Source organism: Sminthopsis crassicaudata, chromosome 2, assembly GCF_048593235.1.
Source record: "Sminthopsis crassicaudata isolate SCR6 chromosome 2, ASM4859323v1, whole genome shotgun sequence".
Lineage (NCBI taxonomy): Eukaryota > Metazoa > Chordata > Mammalia > Dasyuromorphia > Dasyuridae > Sminthopsis > Sminthopsis crassicaudata.
In genome coordinates, this window is record NC_133618.1 from 329,619,386 (window position 1) to 329,638,251 (window position 18,866).

Genomic DNA, 18,866 nt, shown 5'->3' on the forward strand with positions numbered 1-18,866 from the left:
ACCATGGACATCCACTGTCTTCCAGGTCACTGCCAGTCTTCTTGACTTTTGTCCTGTCACAATGACTCAGGAAGAAAGAGTGAGACTGAGACTCTGTGCAACTCTGCCTCACTTAAATCCCATTCACATGCAAGTCAAGACACTGCCTGCCCTTGATGTAACTGGTCCTCTTTGAAAATGAAGGACAAACAACAATATAATATATTTACTTATGTAATTTTTCTGCATGTGTCATTCCCTCCCCACTAGTAGAATGTTAGGGCACAGGCTATTTTGTTATGTCTTTGTTATGTCTGACAGAGCACAGAGCATCTTGCATAATAGAATAGGTGATTACACATGCTTGTTCAATTGAATTAAACTTTTAAAAAGGAAACAAAAAAGTATGGAACATTTTTCTATTATTGTCTGTAAATCTTCATGAAGGAATCCTAAATGCTAGTATAAACACTATGTAATATATTTGAAATTAGTTAACAAAGAGAAAACAATTTATACCAAATAAGGTCAAAAACAATTGAAATCAATCCTTAACTCCCTAATTAATTAGTATATATGATGTATTATCCAATAAGCCTCTATTACACATGAAAAAACACATAAAAGGGGGGGGGAAGATTGATTAGATTCATAATCACAAATATTTAATTCTAAAAGTTATAATCATCCAATGATCAAATAATTATTTTTAGCACCTACTGTATTACAAAGCAAAGAGGGAAATACAAAGATAGATGAAAAAAAAAATGCAATTTTGCTTCACAAAAATTATATCTATAGCAAAGCAGACAAGTGTATGAAGAGGCAGGGGAGCTGCTGATACAGAAGCCACAAAGGAAAATGAAGAGTAAATCCCAACTCTTGACATTTACTGGTTACTTAATCACCTGGAGCTTCAGTTTCCTTTTCTATAAGATGTAGATGATAATATGAGGCAGAGAGGATAGAGCTGGCCTTGGGACCAGGAAAGCCTCGATCCATCCTGGACATATGATCTTGGGCAAATCATTTATATTCTCAGAGAGCCTCAGGCAACTCCCTAAACCCACAGATTACACACACACACACACACACACACACACACACACACACACACACACACACACACACACACACACACACGCACATACACACACACACAAAAATTTGCTAACCTGAATTAAGTGCTAACCTCAACAGGGGTTCATGTACCAAAAAAATTATAGAAGGATTCTGTCCCCTCCCATACACAGACAAAAATGTCGGTATGAGAAAAATATTTGGTGACAAAAAAATGGTATATAAATGTGAATTTTCTTCCTTTTATTATTACTAGCACCATCATATAGCTGGAGTTAGAAGGAACCTCAAATATCCAAACTGTTAAAAAATTTTCTTTACCTCGGGTCTTAAAAAAAAAAAAAAAAAAACTAAGAAAATAAACTGGAGATTGTGTCTTAAAGCAGAACAAAATAGATGAAGATTATGCCATATGAAGATTAGTTGAAGGTATTAGATGATTAGCTTGGAGGAGGAAAGACATAGGAATGGGGAGGGGATGATATGATTGCTGTATTTGAAGACCCACACCATAGAAAAGGGAATAAATTTACCCTGCTTGGTCCAAGTAGACATAAAGAAGAGGCACAGCTAGAAGGAAGAGATAAAAGAAGACAACACTCCCTTTCTCTCCCCCCCATCCATCTCTTAGCAGAGAGATGAGGTTCACAAGTGTGGCACACTGCTCATTTCCAAACTTTTCAATGTAGTGATTAGTTCTGCTGATTGTTTCTACACTTCTTATTCTTTTGTCTTTATAAAATATTCTTTGTTATATGAGATGGCTCTCTGGGAAAGGAAAAGTAGTATATTGGAAGAAATTAAGTTGATGTAAAAAAAAAAAACCCATCAATAATAATTTACTTAGTAAGAGCTAATACTGACATAGTATACGAAGGTTTACAAAGAGTTTACAAATATTGTCTTACTTTATCCTCAACAATTATCTCCATTTTATTACACAGTGATTATGTGATTTGCCCAGGATAACATAGCTACAAAGTATCTTGAGGCTCAGGTCTTTTAAACTCAGGTCTTCCTGACTTGAAGCCAAAGTACGTTTTCTACTATACTATATGCCTCTGTAAAAATGAAAAAAAGATTGGACTAAATTGCCTACAAAATCCCCCAATTTACTATACTTCACATTCATATTTCTTTCTATCTTTCTTCCCTCCTTTCTTACTTTCTTACACCTGGAACAAGGATGAAGGGGTTTTGGTGAATTTGCTTTTGTGGGCAGAGTAGAGGAAATCAGTTTGTTTAACTGGTAATAATTATTTAATAAGTTCCATATACGAATCTACTAATCTTTTATTTGTTCTAAGGCCCCTTTATACTCTTAGAAATTATTGAGGAGTTCCACCCCATCAAAAACTTTTGTTTATGTGGGTTATATCTCTTGATGGTTGCCATATTTCAAATGAAAACATCTTAGTATAAATAACAGGTAGGTAGGACAATAGATAAGAGCACTGAGGCTTAGAATCAGGAAGATTCATTTTTCAAAGTTTAAATACAGCCTCAGCCACATAATGGCTGTATGATTCTGTGCAAGTCACTTAATCTTATCTGTATCAATTACTCATCTGTAAATTAAATTGGAGAAGGAAATGGCAAACCACTCTAATTTCTTTGCCAAGAAAACCCCAGAGTCATACAGAGTCAGATACGACTGAACAATAAAATATAAAGAAAAGTTTTGACTGCTCAGACCTATTAAAGGATCTCTTTTTGAGAATCACTGTTCTAGGTAAAATGGTTTTGAGGGAGAAAAGGCAAAATATTTAATATATATCGAATGGTTTTGAAAACACTTCTTTAAAGTTGAAATTTAAGATTCTTTATGACCCATTTCAAGCTAGACTCTGAAATCCAATATGTTGATTTCTGTTTTATCCAATATATTTTGAGGTTTTAAAACATAATGACAAAAGGTCACTTTTAAGGATAAGCTAAGTGATTTGCATGGTAATTACGGCACCTTTTTGCTAAATATAACTTTAAATGTGAAGTACAAATTACTAAATAGCAATCCACAGCAGTAGATATGCTTATGTAGACATTTGAGTAATATGTCTCTTAGCAACCACTAGCATTTTAGACTTGTAGACTCAAAGAAGACAGTCTTTAGAAATATTAAATCCCCAGTGATTAAAAAAAAATATATTGCTAACTTGTATCATTTAAATAAATACAGAATAAAGTAATATATAAATTCATACATGATATTCGTACACAAAAAGTACAACTGAAATTCTCTCCATTTTTCAAGGCCCAATTCCAATGATACTTGGAGGTTTTCCACATATCATTCAGCCATCTTCTTCCCTGAGATCTCTGATCTGTGCTATAAGCACAGATTTTGTATGTGCAAATTTTGAAGCACTAAATATTCTTTGAATTCAAATGAACTGTCCTGTGCCACAGTAGGAAAATTTTCTAAACCTTCAAAGTTCTTTGTTCATTCCTCTCCTGTGCATTTGTCATATTTAACCATGTATTAAAAATTATTTGTGTATATGTACTATGGTCATGGGAAATCAATAGCCAAGTTTGGGTTATAAACATATCTATTTTATTTATTTTACTATTTGGGAGGAAAGCCCAAATGCATGCAAAAGTAGTGCATTAATACTGAGCCTTGATTCTTTGCTAAACTGTTTTTCAAAAAAGATTCTAGCTTTTTCCTTGATGAGTGAACAACCTCTTTCAGGTCAGCACCAGAAAGGTGTGTTTGTGTGACACAAGCACACTTAACAAATTATTTTGGTTTTGGGATCTAGACCTATGAATTCATTCATACAGAAACCTCACAACACAAACTCCTATCAATGAAGAATAGCAATTATCCTCAACTTTTAAGTTTTAAAGTATTGTACAAAAGTACTAAGAGGTTAAGGGACTTCCAAAGTCACCAAGCCAAGTAGTATGTTTCAAGGTGGAACTGCAATCCTGATTTTCCTGACAGTAACTCTACTGTCATATAACATTAGTGTACTAAGTAACATGACCACCATTTTACAAAAGAAGAAACCGTGGCTCAGCGAATAAGTTAATCAAACTCAACATATCTAAAACTAAACTCATCTTTTTTTCAAAACTCTTCTTTCCTCCACATCTACTTTATTAAAAACACTACCATTTTTCCATTCTCCTATGTCCACAACTCAGCATGTTCCTCAGCTCCCTAATCTCCCTCACCAACTACATCTAATAAATTGCCAAGTCTTATCATATCTACCTTTTTAATATGTCATCTTAACCCCTTTTCTCTCCTCATGCAGCTACCACTTTAATTCATGTCCTCATCACATCTTACTTAGATAAGTGCAGCAGATTCCCTGCCTCAATATGTATAATGCCATGTATATGTACTGCCAAAATAATTTTCTCTAAGTAAAAATTTGACCACCTACCTCTCCTACTCAATCAACTAATGGCTTCCTACTGTGACTAAGATAAAATAGAAACTTTACTGTTTAGCTGTCAAAACTCTAAACAACCTGATTCCAACATCTTTCCAGTCTTATTAGCCATTATTCACAGCCATCCCACTGCCAATCTCCACCCACTAAGTAATCTAAACAATATTTTCTGTATTGGTGCCTTTGCAGGATTCACTACTCATGCTTCAAATGCATTCCCTCTTTATCTTCACTTTATAGAGTCTCTCTCTTCCTTTATAAGATCTCCAAGATACAATTTAAGCACTATCTTCTACATAAAACATTTCTGATCTCCCCCAATGCTAGTGCCTTTCCTCCCAAATTATCTTATATTTAACTACTTTGAAAGTATTTTTATTTATTTTATGCCATTTATCACACACACACACACACACACACACACACACCCTTCCTTGAGAGAATATAAGCTCCTCAAAAATAGGCATTGTTTCATTCTCTGCATTTTTGTCCTTGGAGCCTGACATAAGAGATGCTTACAAGTATTTGTTAACTGTTATCAAAGTCTGTACATATGAAATTCTGTTGCTTTATGCTGAAGGTTATTTGTTCTTTCCTAAATACTGTATCCAATCTGTCCTTTTTTCCAAAAGGTGAAATTTATAACTCAAAAGATACTGTTCCTTAGTCAGGGGTCTAAAGTAAAATAACTGGTCCAGAACTGTAAAGAGCCCCAAGATAAGGATAAATAGGAATAAAAGGCCTAAAAGTTATAGGATCTAGCCCCCAAAGTCTACAAAAATGCAATCTAAAATTTCATTTTATGTCATACTTGTTTCCAAATATATCCCTCATTTCTCCCAACCTATTGTATTGTAATAAACATTATTATTCTATTGTAATGAGGATTAAGACAGGAAAAAAAATTTCAGCAAAGCCAACAAACACACTGAACATGGGACAGTATATATACATTATCTCATACCTATCGCTCCCCACCTCTAGATTTACATAACTCTTCTTTAGAGCCAAACTTGGTCATCATAATTTATATAGTATTATATAATTTTGCAATTCAATATTTCTAACTGTCAAAGTAAGTTAATGCCCCTAAAAAAACTGCCAAAGATTTATATTGCTTCCTAAAAGGGAGGTTTGCTGCTTTCTAAAAGAAAAAATATATATATAAAATTATAAAAAAAGAAACAAGATTCAGCAAAAGTTTTGACTCCTATTATTTAAGACATTTATTTATGCTTTGTGGATTAAATGTTCAGTTTCAAGAAACCCTTACAAGAGCACTTTAGGAATTCCTATGTAAATAATAGGTTTTAAAATAACAAAGGTTCACAAGAGACAAGAGCTATATGAGAAATTAAACTACTCATAAAAGAAAACTGGAAAAACCCAGGGATTTGCATTTTCCACTGTTACTAACTTCCAATGCAGTGAGTTAAAAGGGATGCCACGCTGTATTAGAATACAATAGAAATTCATTTGTGTGAATGTATGTATATACTGAGGTGGAATTAAATACTTGGTATCTCTCTCTGGCGGTCCTGAACAAAATTTTGACCAACATTTATCCATGCTAAATTAAACATCAAAGCATTGAAACGCAATTTAGTCAGTTTAAATAGTTTTCTTACCTGTAATACAAATTTCTGATCTATGTATTTTTTGGCAATGCTGGGTTGGAATTCTTGGCTTTCCAAAAATCGTATGAAAAATTCATATACAAGCTGCAACAAACAGAGGACAGTGAGTCCTAAATAAGATATACTAAACAAAAAAATAAATAAATAAAGTAGCAAAGCACAAGGAATGAACTAAAATTGGATTGTTTTAGAAGCCCAGATATGCTGGAAGCTGATCACATCATTTCTGCCTTTCTTATCATTGGTGTTCTCACCAGTACAGAAGTGGCATTAAATCAACTTTCCTCACAAAGTTGCTCTGATAACTGAGAGGGATCTGAGACATACACAATAAATGGGATTAAGATGTCACACTATCTTCTGAGGAGTTTAACCACTACAATATCTGTATTGACTTTGTAAAGTCAAAACCTAAACACACATGTACAACTATCCATGATTCCAACTCCCTTTTCACAAAATGACTAGAGCAATAATACCAGTCCGTAATCCTGGCCTAAAAACGAGGAGGGGATTTTATAGCAACTTGCAATGTTGAGTAGTAATAAAAGATTTAAATATTAGTTCTAATATATGCACATAGAAGTCTTATTATATCCTGTCAATAAAACCCAATTTTCCCCTATTTCATATTTTCCTAATCAAGAGATTTCCTAAGTTTTCTTCTGCCACCCCCCTTCAGTAAATCTATGTTTTTTTGTCCTGTTATTGTCATGCTAAAAAAAAAAAAAAAAAAAAAAAGCCTCTAGGTCTCAATACTTCAAAGGAAGAAAACATTCTTTGATTTATTATGCTATAATCTTTGAACAACTATTAATTATGCAAAAATAAGTGAGCCTGTTCAAATGACCCTAATAAAGGCAGCTTCATCATTTGCCAACTCCCACAAAGAGAATACATGCTCTCATTTTGCAATATTTACTCACTGGATGGTAAGGGTTTCAGTATAATTGGGAATGCATTCTTTCTGCCCTCTGGTTCTCAGAAATTAATTATGATTTTTAATAATTTGGTGAAAGTTTGATCATATTTATTAATACATACAAAAAAGTAGTTTGCACGTAAGCAGCAAATTTTGCCTAAGAACCTCCAAAGGCAAAGCATATTTTCAGACAGAAAGATGGAACCAAAAAATAAATAATGTTTTCAAGGTACCATACGAATATTTCATGTCAAACTTAGGAAAAGATTTCAGAATCTCTTATTCTTAACTTCAAATCTGAACTAGAAAGTGCTCCCTCCCTTTGCTATAAGAAGTCATTCAAAAAATGTCCTACTATTTTAAAATGGTAAGCCCTATTTTACCACAAGAATCTAATTTGTAAAACTTAGTCTCTCTCCTTGGGACATGGAAGACAGGAGAGAACAGAATGAAAGGAAACACACACACACACACACACACACACACACACACACACACACACACACACACACACACACACACACACACACACACACACTGCAAACTACCTAGCCAAAAAAGGAAAACGCTCTCTCTCTCTTTTTTTTTTTTTTTTGGCTTCTGTCAACACATTAGAGAGTAGAGTTGGCTCAGTCATTTGTGAACTTGCTTCAAAAATGGAAAGGATGAAAATGATTTTGAAGTCATTAATTCAGAGAAATATTTTAAAAGCTGAACAATAGGAACACCTAGGACTTCTCTGTAAAAAAGAAAAAGCTCTAAAATAAAGCTTTCCACTTCAATGCAGTAAAAAAAGCTTGATACCGAGTCAGAGAAATTCATTTCCAACCTTAGTTCTTCTTAATGGCCATGGGATACTGGATAAAACATTTATATTCCCTGGGCCTGTTTCCTAATCCATAAAATGGAATGGGAGAACTAAATGACCTTTAAGGTCCTTTCTAGTTCTAAATCAACAATCAAGATTTTTCCAAGAGGATTACCCTTTTAAAGAAGTTCTTTCAAGAATAAGTAAAATTGGAGCGCAGTATAAAATACAAGACTCAGGCTTGACAAAAAAAAAAAAAAATTAGTACCACCCCAAGCCTCTAATACCCACATAGCATATATCCCATTTTAGGTTTCTTCACAATTCAGGAGGAACATATGGAAAAGAGAGGAAGTCCAAAGGATATCTCTCTGTAATTGTTATATGACAGGGAAAATAGTATGGTTGAATTCTTGCAAAAATAATGAAACTTGTTTAAGAGACAGTTGTGTAAGCTTATGTAAAACTTTATGAAATTAAAAGCAGCAAAATTCTTTTAAAAAGATTTTTAATTGCTAAAATGTTTCTCAAACAACATATCAAGACTTTTGGGGTCACTCTGAAGGTGTCTTAATGGCATCTTTGATTTCCTTATGCCACAAATTTTTCTTTTTTTAATGTAAGTGGTCAAGAAAACCATGGTGAAAGGTAACCAGATTAATATATAATGTGGAAAAATGTTATCTGGGAGAGTGTGAAAGAGAATAAAAGGGGAAGGAGGAGACAATGATTAGACTTTAAGTATGGCAGACTAAAAAAGATTGGGAAACACTTCCCAACTGATACAAAAGAGGAAGGATCATTCATATATCTTGCTGCACTCAGTTGTTCTTCTTTCTAGTGAGAATATAAAAGATATACTATCAGGATCTTTACAAAAAAAAAAAAAAAAAAAAAAAAAAAAAAAAACCTTAAGAGATCCCAAAAAGCAAATTCTTTATGATGAAAACCCTACACAGAGTTAGGTAATCCTGGAACACCTATGTAAAAACGGTTTCTGTGACCTGTAAAATTTCATGAATACATCTTGTCATGTTCAAATAAGTGTTAATGTAAAAATAGTATTCTAATTTGAGGCTCTGGTGTATCCTGCTGGATCACTTTAAAATGCTTAGAACCTACAATATGAAAATCTCAGAAGGTACAGAAGCAAAGAGATTTCTGACTCACTCTGCAAAAACAAAAAAACTCAAACTAAAGTCCTAAAAGAAAACAGGTAATTTCATTTTATTTTCTTAAAACTCCTATTAAAGAGTGATTAAGAGTGAAGAACAAGTAAATAATCAGCTATTTGTTAACTGAACCAATAGTAATTTCATATCACGGTGAATAAAAATTGAAAAGAATCTGATGTTCATTAACTAATGAAATAATGAAACTTCTCCTACATCTTTCCATGAAATGAAATACCTGTAAATGTGGCCATGATGCCTCAAGGGTAGGTTCATCTTCTTCTGGATCAAATTCATTGCTGTCACTAGGAGGGAGAGTTCTGAATATATTGCAAGATACCTTAAAAAAAACAAACAAACACAACAATAATAAATTAATTAAAAATAGTTTCCAAGAGAGTTTCATACAAATAGCATTGGATAGATTATATTTTCCAAAGATTGATCTGGCTAGATTTGGAAAGGCTTATGGGCCATGGCAAATCATGGAACAAAGGAAAACATAAAATGCCTTCAATCCCCCATGTTGTCCCCTTTTGTTTCTACAGTGATAATGATAGAATGGCCAAAGGGAAGTCAAACTGAGCTAAGAATTATGTGATTTTTTTAGACCATCTCAGTATCCATTTAGCTATTGGTAGTCCTGCTGCAATGTCCAAGAAATAAATATAAAACACAAAGAAATGAGTCAAATAAATCTTGACATCCTTACTATAAATGAAAGAAACCAAAGAAAAAGCAAATCTTAGGAAAGAATGGAAACAAAATGGAAAGAATAGACAGAATGCTGTGAATCCAAGAGCAACAAGAAACATCATTTAATGATGTTTGGTGATCACACACTGTAGAGAACATGATAGGCATTTATAAGAGAAAACTGTAAAAATAACTGTCACTTAGGTACCAACATTTGTTGGAGATGAGGCAGCAGAGAAATTCAAGGAACTTGAAAAGATCCTTTCAATGGAAATCAACACATATTTTGATAGTTTATGCTTTCAATTCAAGCATTAAGAAGATGGTAAAAAATACTTTAGCAATATAATTCAGAAGTGAGAAATGACAGGTAATAGACTTTAATGAAACTCTGAATGTAGAGGGAAGTGTTGGACATAGTAAGAACCAAATAACATCACAAAAGTAGGTTATGTTTCAACAGGGGGGAAAAAAGGCTAGTCAGTGATGTAGGTATTATTTCCAAATCAGGCATGTTTACAGTTCAGTAACAGACTTTGTGAACAAAGAACAAAATCAATACCAGTATTAGAAGAATAAAAATGAGAAAATATGGCATACAGTTGATAAAACTCCAATCTGAAAGAAATCCAATCAGCAACCTGATGATACTTTAAAAAAAAAAATTAATAATGATTTTTAAGAGATTTTAAGATGGCCTATCATCATTTCCTAAGCATATTAAACATTTAGAAATATACCACTTATAAGGAAACAAAAAAGGACCCAAAAACAATCAGCTGGCAAAACCTGGATATCTTTATCAAGGTAGAGAATTATGGAGAAATAGGAATTTAAATTATCAATTTATTTATAAAGCCTTACAAAAGAGCATGGTAAAAGATAATAAAAAATATTAAGACACAAAATTTTTCCAATGCAAACAGAATGGTGGGGAAAAAGTTTTTGTATTAAGATTTTCATTAACTCTTTCCCCCTGATCAATGACAACAATTACCTAGATTTTAGAAAAGCATTTGTTAAAGTAAGCTCACATTAGTCTGGAAAAGATGGAAATATAAACTAGAGAGTAATATAACTATAAAGATTCAGACTTTGCTGAATGTCTGTATTCAAAAAGTAATCACTAATGTTTCGATCTCAATGTGGCAGGAGATAGCTAATGGAGTATCCCATTTTATGCTTGGATGTGTTTTATTTAACATTTTTATTGATGATTTGGATAAATATGTATTTTTATCAATTTTTTGTCATTTTTATCAAATTCTTAGTAGACATAAAGCTGAAACAGATGTTTTTTATACCAAATGACTGTGTTAGCTAAGATCACTAGAAAACTGAGCTACATCTAAGAGAATGAAATTCAACACACACAAATGTAAAGTCATCCTCAGGTTCAAAAAACGAACTGTACAAATTCAGGATTGGAAGAGACCTGGTCAAACAGTATATGTTTAGAAAAAAGATCTGGGAGTTTTGATGGATTACAAACTCAATATGTAAAGATGTGCTCTTCAAATATTTCTATCATGTGAAAAAGATTAATCTTGCTCTGTATGGCCCAGAGGGCAGAATCAGAAGCAAAAGATAGAAGTTGCAAAGACAAAAAGTTCTACACTAAAGTGGAATGGACTACTTTGGAACTGATGGGTTGTATATCACAGGTCTTCAAATAGAAGCTGAATGTTATAATTTGTTACATGTTAAACAGAGATTCTTTCAGATATGGATTGGGCTCTAGAAGCTGAATGCTATAATTTGTTACATGTTAAACAGAGATTCTTTCAGATATGGATTGAGCTCTACAGTCTCTTCCAATTTTAAAATTCTGTACAATTCAGTAATAAAAAAACTTTGCTTGAAAACCCTCTCAGTTTAAGCCATAAAATAAGAAGATACAGATTTGCCAATGGTACATGCCACCATAATAAAGGACATCCAGAACAGGGTAGGAAATTAAATATGTTGCCCACTAACATAGGGATATTAAGGGTCAAAGGTAGGCTTTGTCAAAGACAGTACCACACTGGTAATGTCTTGGACAGAAATTAAAATTTACAATGTATAATAAACCAAGGGCCAATAAACGAAGAGGAGAATGAAAAGACGTTGGGTTACCTTTGAGAAATTGTTCAATATTTAAAACTTTGGGTCCCTTACATTGTCCAGATTGGAATTGCAAGGATCACTTACAGATTCCACCCTAATCTAATTGCACAGGGGGGCTTTGACCTGCTTTCTTCTTCTTCTTCTTCTTCTTCTTCTTCTTTTGAGGCAACTGGGATTAAGTGATTTGTCCAGCTAGTAAACTAGTTAAGTGTTAAGTGTCTGAAGCCAGATTTGAACTGAGGTCCTTCTAAACTTCACTGGGTCTGTTCAATCCTCCTCAGGTCAACTGGTAGCCCAGAGAACTCAACATATTAATGTCAAAGTTAATTCAAACATATCAATTAGCTAAGTACACTATGATTCACATGCCCTGAGCACAAGAGATTCTGTAGCTTCAGTCTTCCATTAGCAGGACTACATGAATGTACTACTAGACCCAGGTTACAATGTTTTTTAATGACCTTAACAAGTACAGTATTAGTCAAACTGAGACATGTTGGAAGACTATAATTTTATTTTTTAATTTTTTTAAAATTTTTTTAATTCATTTTTCCAAATTATCCCCTCCCTCCCTCCACTCCCTCCCCCCTATGGCAGGTAATCCCATACATTTTACATGTGTTACAATATAACCTAGATACAATATATGTGTGTAAATATCATTTTCTTGTTGCACATTAATTATTAGCTTCCGAAGGTATAAGTAACCTGGGTAGATAGACAGTAGGGCTAACAATTTACATTCGCTTCCCAGTGTTCCTTCTCTGGGTATAGTTATTTCTGTCCATCACTGATCAACTGGAAGTGAGTTGGATCTTCTTTATGTTGAAGATATCCACTTCCATCAGAATACATCCTCATACAGTATTGTTGTTGAAGTGTATAGTGATCTTCTGGTTCTGCTCATTTCACTCAGCAACAGTTGATTTAAGTCTCTCCAAGCCTCTCTGTATTCCTCCTGCACATACAGGTCCCTTTCCACTCTTTAGTATTTCTTTGGGATATAATCCCAATAACAGCAATGCTGGGTCAAAGGGTATGCACAGTTTGACAACTTTTTGGGCATAGTTCCAAATTGCTCTCCAGAATGGCTGGATTCTTTCACAACTCCACCAACAATGTATCAGTGTCCCAGTTTTCCCACATCCCCTCCAACATTCATCATTATTTGTTCCTGTCATCTTAGCCAATCTGACAGGTGTATAGTGGTATCTCAGAGTTGTCTTAATTTGCATTTCTCTGATCAGTAGTGATTTGCAACACTCTTTCATATGAGTGGAAATAGTTTCAATTTCATCATCTGAGAATTAAGACTATAATTTTAAAAGGCCAAGATATTCCATTTCATGCAGGGCCAACTCCAGTTGTGTTACTCATATCTGGCCACCCAGAAAATAAGGCAGGTCACCTTGCACATTCCTCCCTCACTTAAATCCAATTCACTTGCAAGTCATGGTATCACCTCCCTGATGTCATAGTTCTCTTCAAGAACGAAGGACAAACAACAATGAAAACGATGAAACAAAGCTACATCTTTTAAACATGGACTTTTTGGGAAATGTTTTAAGGCTGCAAATAATGGAGTATCACAGTCTCTATTCCTTTGGAAGTTGTGGGTCATTCTAAGAGCAACGGTGAGAAAGATGGTGGGCTACCACCCATTAAAAACAAGAAATATAAAGCAGGTGAAGTAGTATAAAGAATGTCTTCAGAGGAAAATGTATGAATGGTAGGTGAAAAAATACATGGGTCAGTCAGAGTGAAAGCAGGGAATAACAAATAACCCAAAGCTTTACTGATATCCCTGTCTCATCAAGAGAGGGGAAGGATGGCCCTGTAATAGTTTAATGACCAAATTATCTTTCTTATCCATTCCATTCAAACTGAATTTCATTATTTTTCCTCCTAGCTCCTAACTTCCCTATGACAGCAGAAGGCATTCTCCCAGTTCCCCAGTCTTGCACCTGAGGTGTCATTTTCCATACCATATCCAACTTGTTGCAAAGGCCTGTTGATTTCTCCTTTGCAATATCACTCCAATACATTATTTTACCTATTACAGTAGCCCACCTGGGATCTGCCTGCTGCAAATCTCTCACCACTTCAATCTATTTTCCATTCAGTCACCATAATTTTGTCCTAAGACAAAAGTTTGATCATATCTATCCTCCCCAATCCCTACCCCAATCAATAAACTCCAATGGCTCCCCAGAGCCTCAAAAATAAAATGCAAAGTCCTCTGTTTGTTCAAAGCCCTTCCCAGTTATACTTTCCTTTACTTTTCTAATCTTCTTATACCTTATTCCCTACCATGTATTCTTCAATCCAGTGACATCAATTTACTTGCTGTTCCTCAAATAAGACAGACAGTCCCATCTTTCAACTCCAGGCATCTTCTCTGGCTAGGATTCTCTCTCTCAACATCTCTGCCTACAGTTTCCTTAATTTCCTTCAAGGAACTAAACTACTCCAACTAAAAACTGATCTTCTCTAAGAATCATTTACTAATTTTTCTTAGTTCTAATGCCTTCTCTTGTAATTATTTTCTATTTTTCTGTGTTAGACTGTAAGCAACCTTGAGGGCAGGTACTATCTTTTGCCTCTTTATATCCCCAGAGTTTATTTTGCATGTGATACCTAGCATAAAGCAAGTACTTAATAAATGTTTACTGACTGATGAAAAAAAGAAATTACACAGGTCTGGTTTAGATTGAGAATTGCACTATTAAAGAAATATACACATCAGTGAAATCACAGTCTCAACAAAATACCAAAGAAGTTATCTGCCTCAAACCTCCAAATTCAACACTACTATACTTTGAATATAACTAACCTGGCCCAAGTGTGTCACATTTGAATATTCTCTGTATGGCTGGTAACAATTTGCCTTTTTGTGCTTTCAAATGAAAATGGAAAAGCTAGTTAACTACTTAAATAATTCTAAAATCTATTATCTTCTTGCAACCTACAATTCAATAATAAGACTAAACCAAGAGAGATCCTAAACAGTCTGAAGAACAACCAGAATCACAAAATACAATGAGGACTTTTACCAAAAAATGAAGCACTTCACTTATCCAACTATTTCAGGGATTAAGATGAAATGTGAACCAAGTATTTAGTTTGTAGCAACAATCTTAATCTCAGACATTTCAATCAACTAAAAATTCTATTCTGAGCCTTTAGCTTGTAGTGTGAACATCCCTTCTGCCAACTATCTTAAAATCCACCAGCTTCGATGAGTAGCCTCCCCAAGACTAAATGAAATCCATCCTACAACGGAAGAATTCATCCTAGGGCACATGGTCAATGATCCTTTGGCTCAACAGAACTGTGCAGAACTTTCACTCTGCTATGCTAATTCAAGCTGCACAGAGGAATGCCCTTCCATGGACAGAAATATTTAGAATGACTTGATGGAGCTCATAAACACAATGTAATAGCGATTTAAATTTTTGGATCATTTTATTGCAATGTGCCATTTGATTCTTACAGTAAAGTAGGGTAGTAAATAAAAATAATTTCATTTTACAGATATTTATTCTACTGTCTTTTGTAGCCTCTATAATATTTTATTTTCAGTTTTACGGTAAGATCTGTGCTATTTGAAAACTATTTTACAAAGACAACTACAGTTTGTCATCTAATGCCAATCTGGCATTTGTTAATGAATAAAATGAAATAAAGTGAACAAAAAAAAATGTAATTGTGCTGTCTAATCAACTAAGTGGTAAATTTGTAGCTACTGCTGCTTCTTCTTTGAACTCTTGCTCCGCCACTGTTAGCCCCCTTTAATTTATATCTCAGATTTAAGTGGATTATCAAATAAAACAGCTTTATGCTTAATCCAGAATGTGTAATCTCAACCCCTCCCCCTTTCTATTCTAAAACTCTCCATTCCTGCTCCTCCTTCAAATTCATTAAAGGAGACAGGTGGCTAAGATAAAATGGGCATTAAAAGCTTTTTTTTTTTTCCTTTTAGATGATTATTTAGAGAAACAAATAAAACTTTGAAATCAAATTTTACAATTTATATTTATTTTTAAAAATATTCACCAAAAAACTTTTTCAGAACAAAAGACTTCAGAAGTCATTTAGGACAAATTACAAAATTTTTGAGATAAGTGTGGTATTCAAGAAAAAGTCATTCATTAAAATAAACAGATCTTAGGGGTGAGCCCTAGTTCTTCCACTAACTAACTGTATAACCTTACACAAATCATGTAACTAACCCTTTGGAGTCTCAGATTCTTCATCTGAAAATTGAGGGGGCTGGAATAGACTTTCAACTCTCTTCCAACTCCAAAAAATCTTCAATTCTATGTTAATAAATTCTGCACCAAAATTATAATGGAAAAAAACATTCAAAAAGGTTTTGAAATAAACAGCAGAAAGGTATGAAGGACTGCAATGTAAGCCAAAAAATAGTTGTTAAGAAAAATATAAGAAGGAAAAAAAGAAGAAATGGAGACTAGATATGCTGGTAAATTGTAGAAAAGTAGCAGATAGAAGTTACGGCTTTCTTACCACAAGGGGGCGCAATTCACTGTACAGACATTGGCAACCATCATCTGCTCTTGGAATTTTAAAATGTTTTAAGATTAGTTTGAAGGGGTCTAGGAGATCATTACCACTAACACCAGCTTGCAGAAAAGGAAACTGAGGCACAGCACACTGAGACTTGCCCAAAGTCACAAAACTAGTTAGAGATACAGCCAGATCTCCTGCTCCTAGTTTACTATTTTTTTCTTTATACCAATGTTGCCTTCCATTAAGAAAGTGCTATTAATTGACTATTTCCATCTATTTCTTTTATGTCCCTTATAGTGTTACTTACACTGAACATCTATCAAGCTAGGCCCTGGAAGAACACATGATGATAAACCAGATAATTCTTAACTTTAATTCTCTTTTAAGCTTCGGTTTTCATGATACTTTCCCTCTTATAACACTGTGAGGTGAAGATCATGGAATTTCAGAGTTGGAAGAACCTTTTAGATTGAGTTTACAGAAACCTCCTTATAACAGCTCTGACAAGTGGACAGCCAGGCTCCCCTGGAAGACCTCATTATTTCGGGAAACATACCAATATCTGTGACTTCCAGAATTCTTAATTGTCATGTTATTCCTTATACAGAACAAAAATATGCCCCTCTATACCTATTAATCCTAATTAATCTCCTGGGACCAAGCCATACTATTCTTACACTGGAGCTAAAGATACTCCTTGCCAAGCAACCAAAAAAAGACATTCTCAAATCAACTTTTTAAAGATAAACTAGGGAATGGAGTGGGGAATGGGAGTGGGGAATTCAGACTTCAGTACTAAGTTCCTGGACAGGCCATTGACAATGACATTGGTTGAAAGAAGCCTCCTAGGAATACAGAGAGGCTTGGAGAGACTTACATCAACTAATGCTGAGTGAAATGAATAGAACCAGAAGATCGCTGTACACTTCAATGCTGTATGAAGATATATTCTGATGGAAGTGGATATCTTCAACATAAAGAAGATCCAACTCACTTCCAGTTGATCAATGATGGACAGAAACAACTACACCCAGAGAAGGAACACTGGGAAGTGAATGTAAATTGTTAGCATTACTGTCTGTCTACCCAGGTTACTTATACCTTCGGAATCTAATACTTAATGTGCAACAAGAAATGGTATTTACACACATATATTGTATCTGGGTTATATTGTAACATATGTAAAATATATGGGATTGCCTGTCATGGGGGGGGGGGGGGAGTGGATGGAGGGGGGGATAATTTGGAAAAATGAATACAAGGGATAATATTATTAAAAAAAATTACTCATGCATATATACTGTGGGAAAAAAATTCTAAATAAAATTAAAAAAAAAAAAAAAAGAAAAGAAAAAGAAAGAAAGAAAGAAGCCTCCTAAAAGTGGTTAAGGAAACTACACCAGGACTGATCTAGGTAAGAACATGCCATTAGATAGCTTTCTATTTTAAGGACTTATTCTTTCAAACTAGTTACTAAACTCCATAGTTTCTACCCAATAAAGCAGTGTAAATTCTGTCAAAGAACTCCGAAGTTTCAAGGGACCTTAGTGTTCGTTGTTCTACTCTGCCTTCTCTAATTCCTCTTTCAAGTACAAAGTCCTTCAAAATATAAACAATAGTGGGGGGGGGGGGGAAGCATAGAGCATATATATTTGGAAGAGATCTTAGAAATGATCTACTTCAATTGCTCTTTTTAGAGTTATTCACAGAGGTGATATGGTAGTAAATGACAGAGGAAAGACTGACTATGCACTACTTTAATTTGCAGTACTTAAGAGCTGTGCTCCCCAAACATAAGTAATTGATATACTATGGGTCAAGTGGTCAACAAGCCATTAGACAAAGGCCAAATCCTGCTCAATGTTATTTTAAAATGTAAAAGTCATCCTTAGCTTGAAGATGCTAAAAAGGGAAGGAAAAGGAAAAAAAATCCCTTTCATTTCATTAAAAGGAGAGAAATGAGACTAAAGAAGTCAGCTGATTCAAACAACCATACATTTATGACTGCAATGGAACTGTCTGAAAGAAGCAAACTAAAGCCTTTGAGTCTCTGACTCAAACTCTGACTCCATAAATTTCTCCATGGAGATGAGAATTCACTCTCTCTCTTTCTCCAAACTTTATCATTTTCTTAAAATGCCCCCTGATTTCTCTTCCCCCTCCCTCCCCTCCACACCCCCCTCTGGTCTAAGCTAACTAGCTACTATGATACTCACTAACATCAAAAGATCAGTACGATCAGCCAAAAAACAATAGATAATAATAGAACTGGAAGGAATAATAGATAATAATAGAGCTGGAAGGAACCTTAGAGATCATCTAAATAAGCTTCCTCGTTTTACAAATAAGTCTACTGAAGTTTGGAATAAAATGAAGTCCAAAGTCATACTGGTGATCTAACAGCCAAGATTAGACTATTAGGTTTTTAGAGTCCAAATCCTTTTTTTAAACTCCTTCAAGAGGTTTGACTTGGAGAGGTAAGCACTATTTAGCATGATTAGAGGGCATCTTGAGTATAAAGTCTAT

General features: G+C 34.2%; 1 protein-coding gene across 11 annotated transcripts in view; it reads right to left on the reverse strand.

Annotated features, from left to right (window-relative positions):
* Nucleotides 1-18,866, reverse strand: part of PPP2R5E (protein phosphatase 2 regulatory subunit B'epsilon) — a 168,628-nt gene that overhangs the window by 25,701 nt on the left and 124,061 nt on the right. For all 11 annotated transcript variants that reach the window (XM_074290317.1, XM_074290320.1, XM_074290318.1 and 8 more), the window contains 2 exons: nt 9,244-9,345; nt 6,095-6,187 (listed from right to left, as the gene is read on the reverse strand). In XM_074290317.1, the coding sequence (XP_074146418.1) occupies nt 6,095-6,187; nt 9,244-9,345 (195 nt within the window). The remainder of the gene's footprint in view (nt 1-6,094; nt 6,188-9,243; nt 9,346-18,866) is intronic.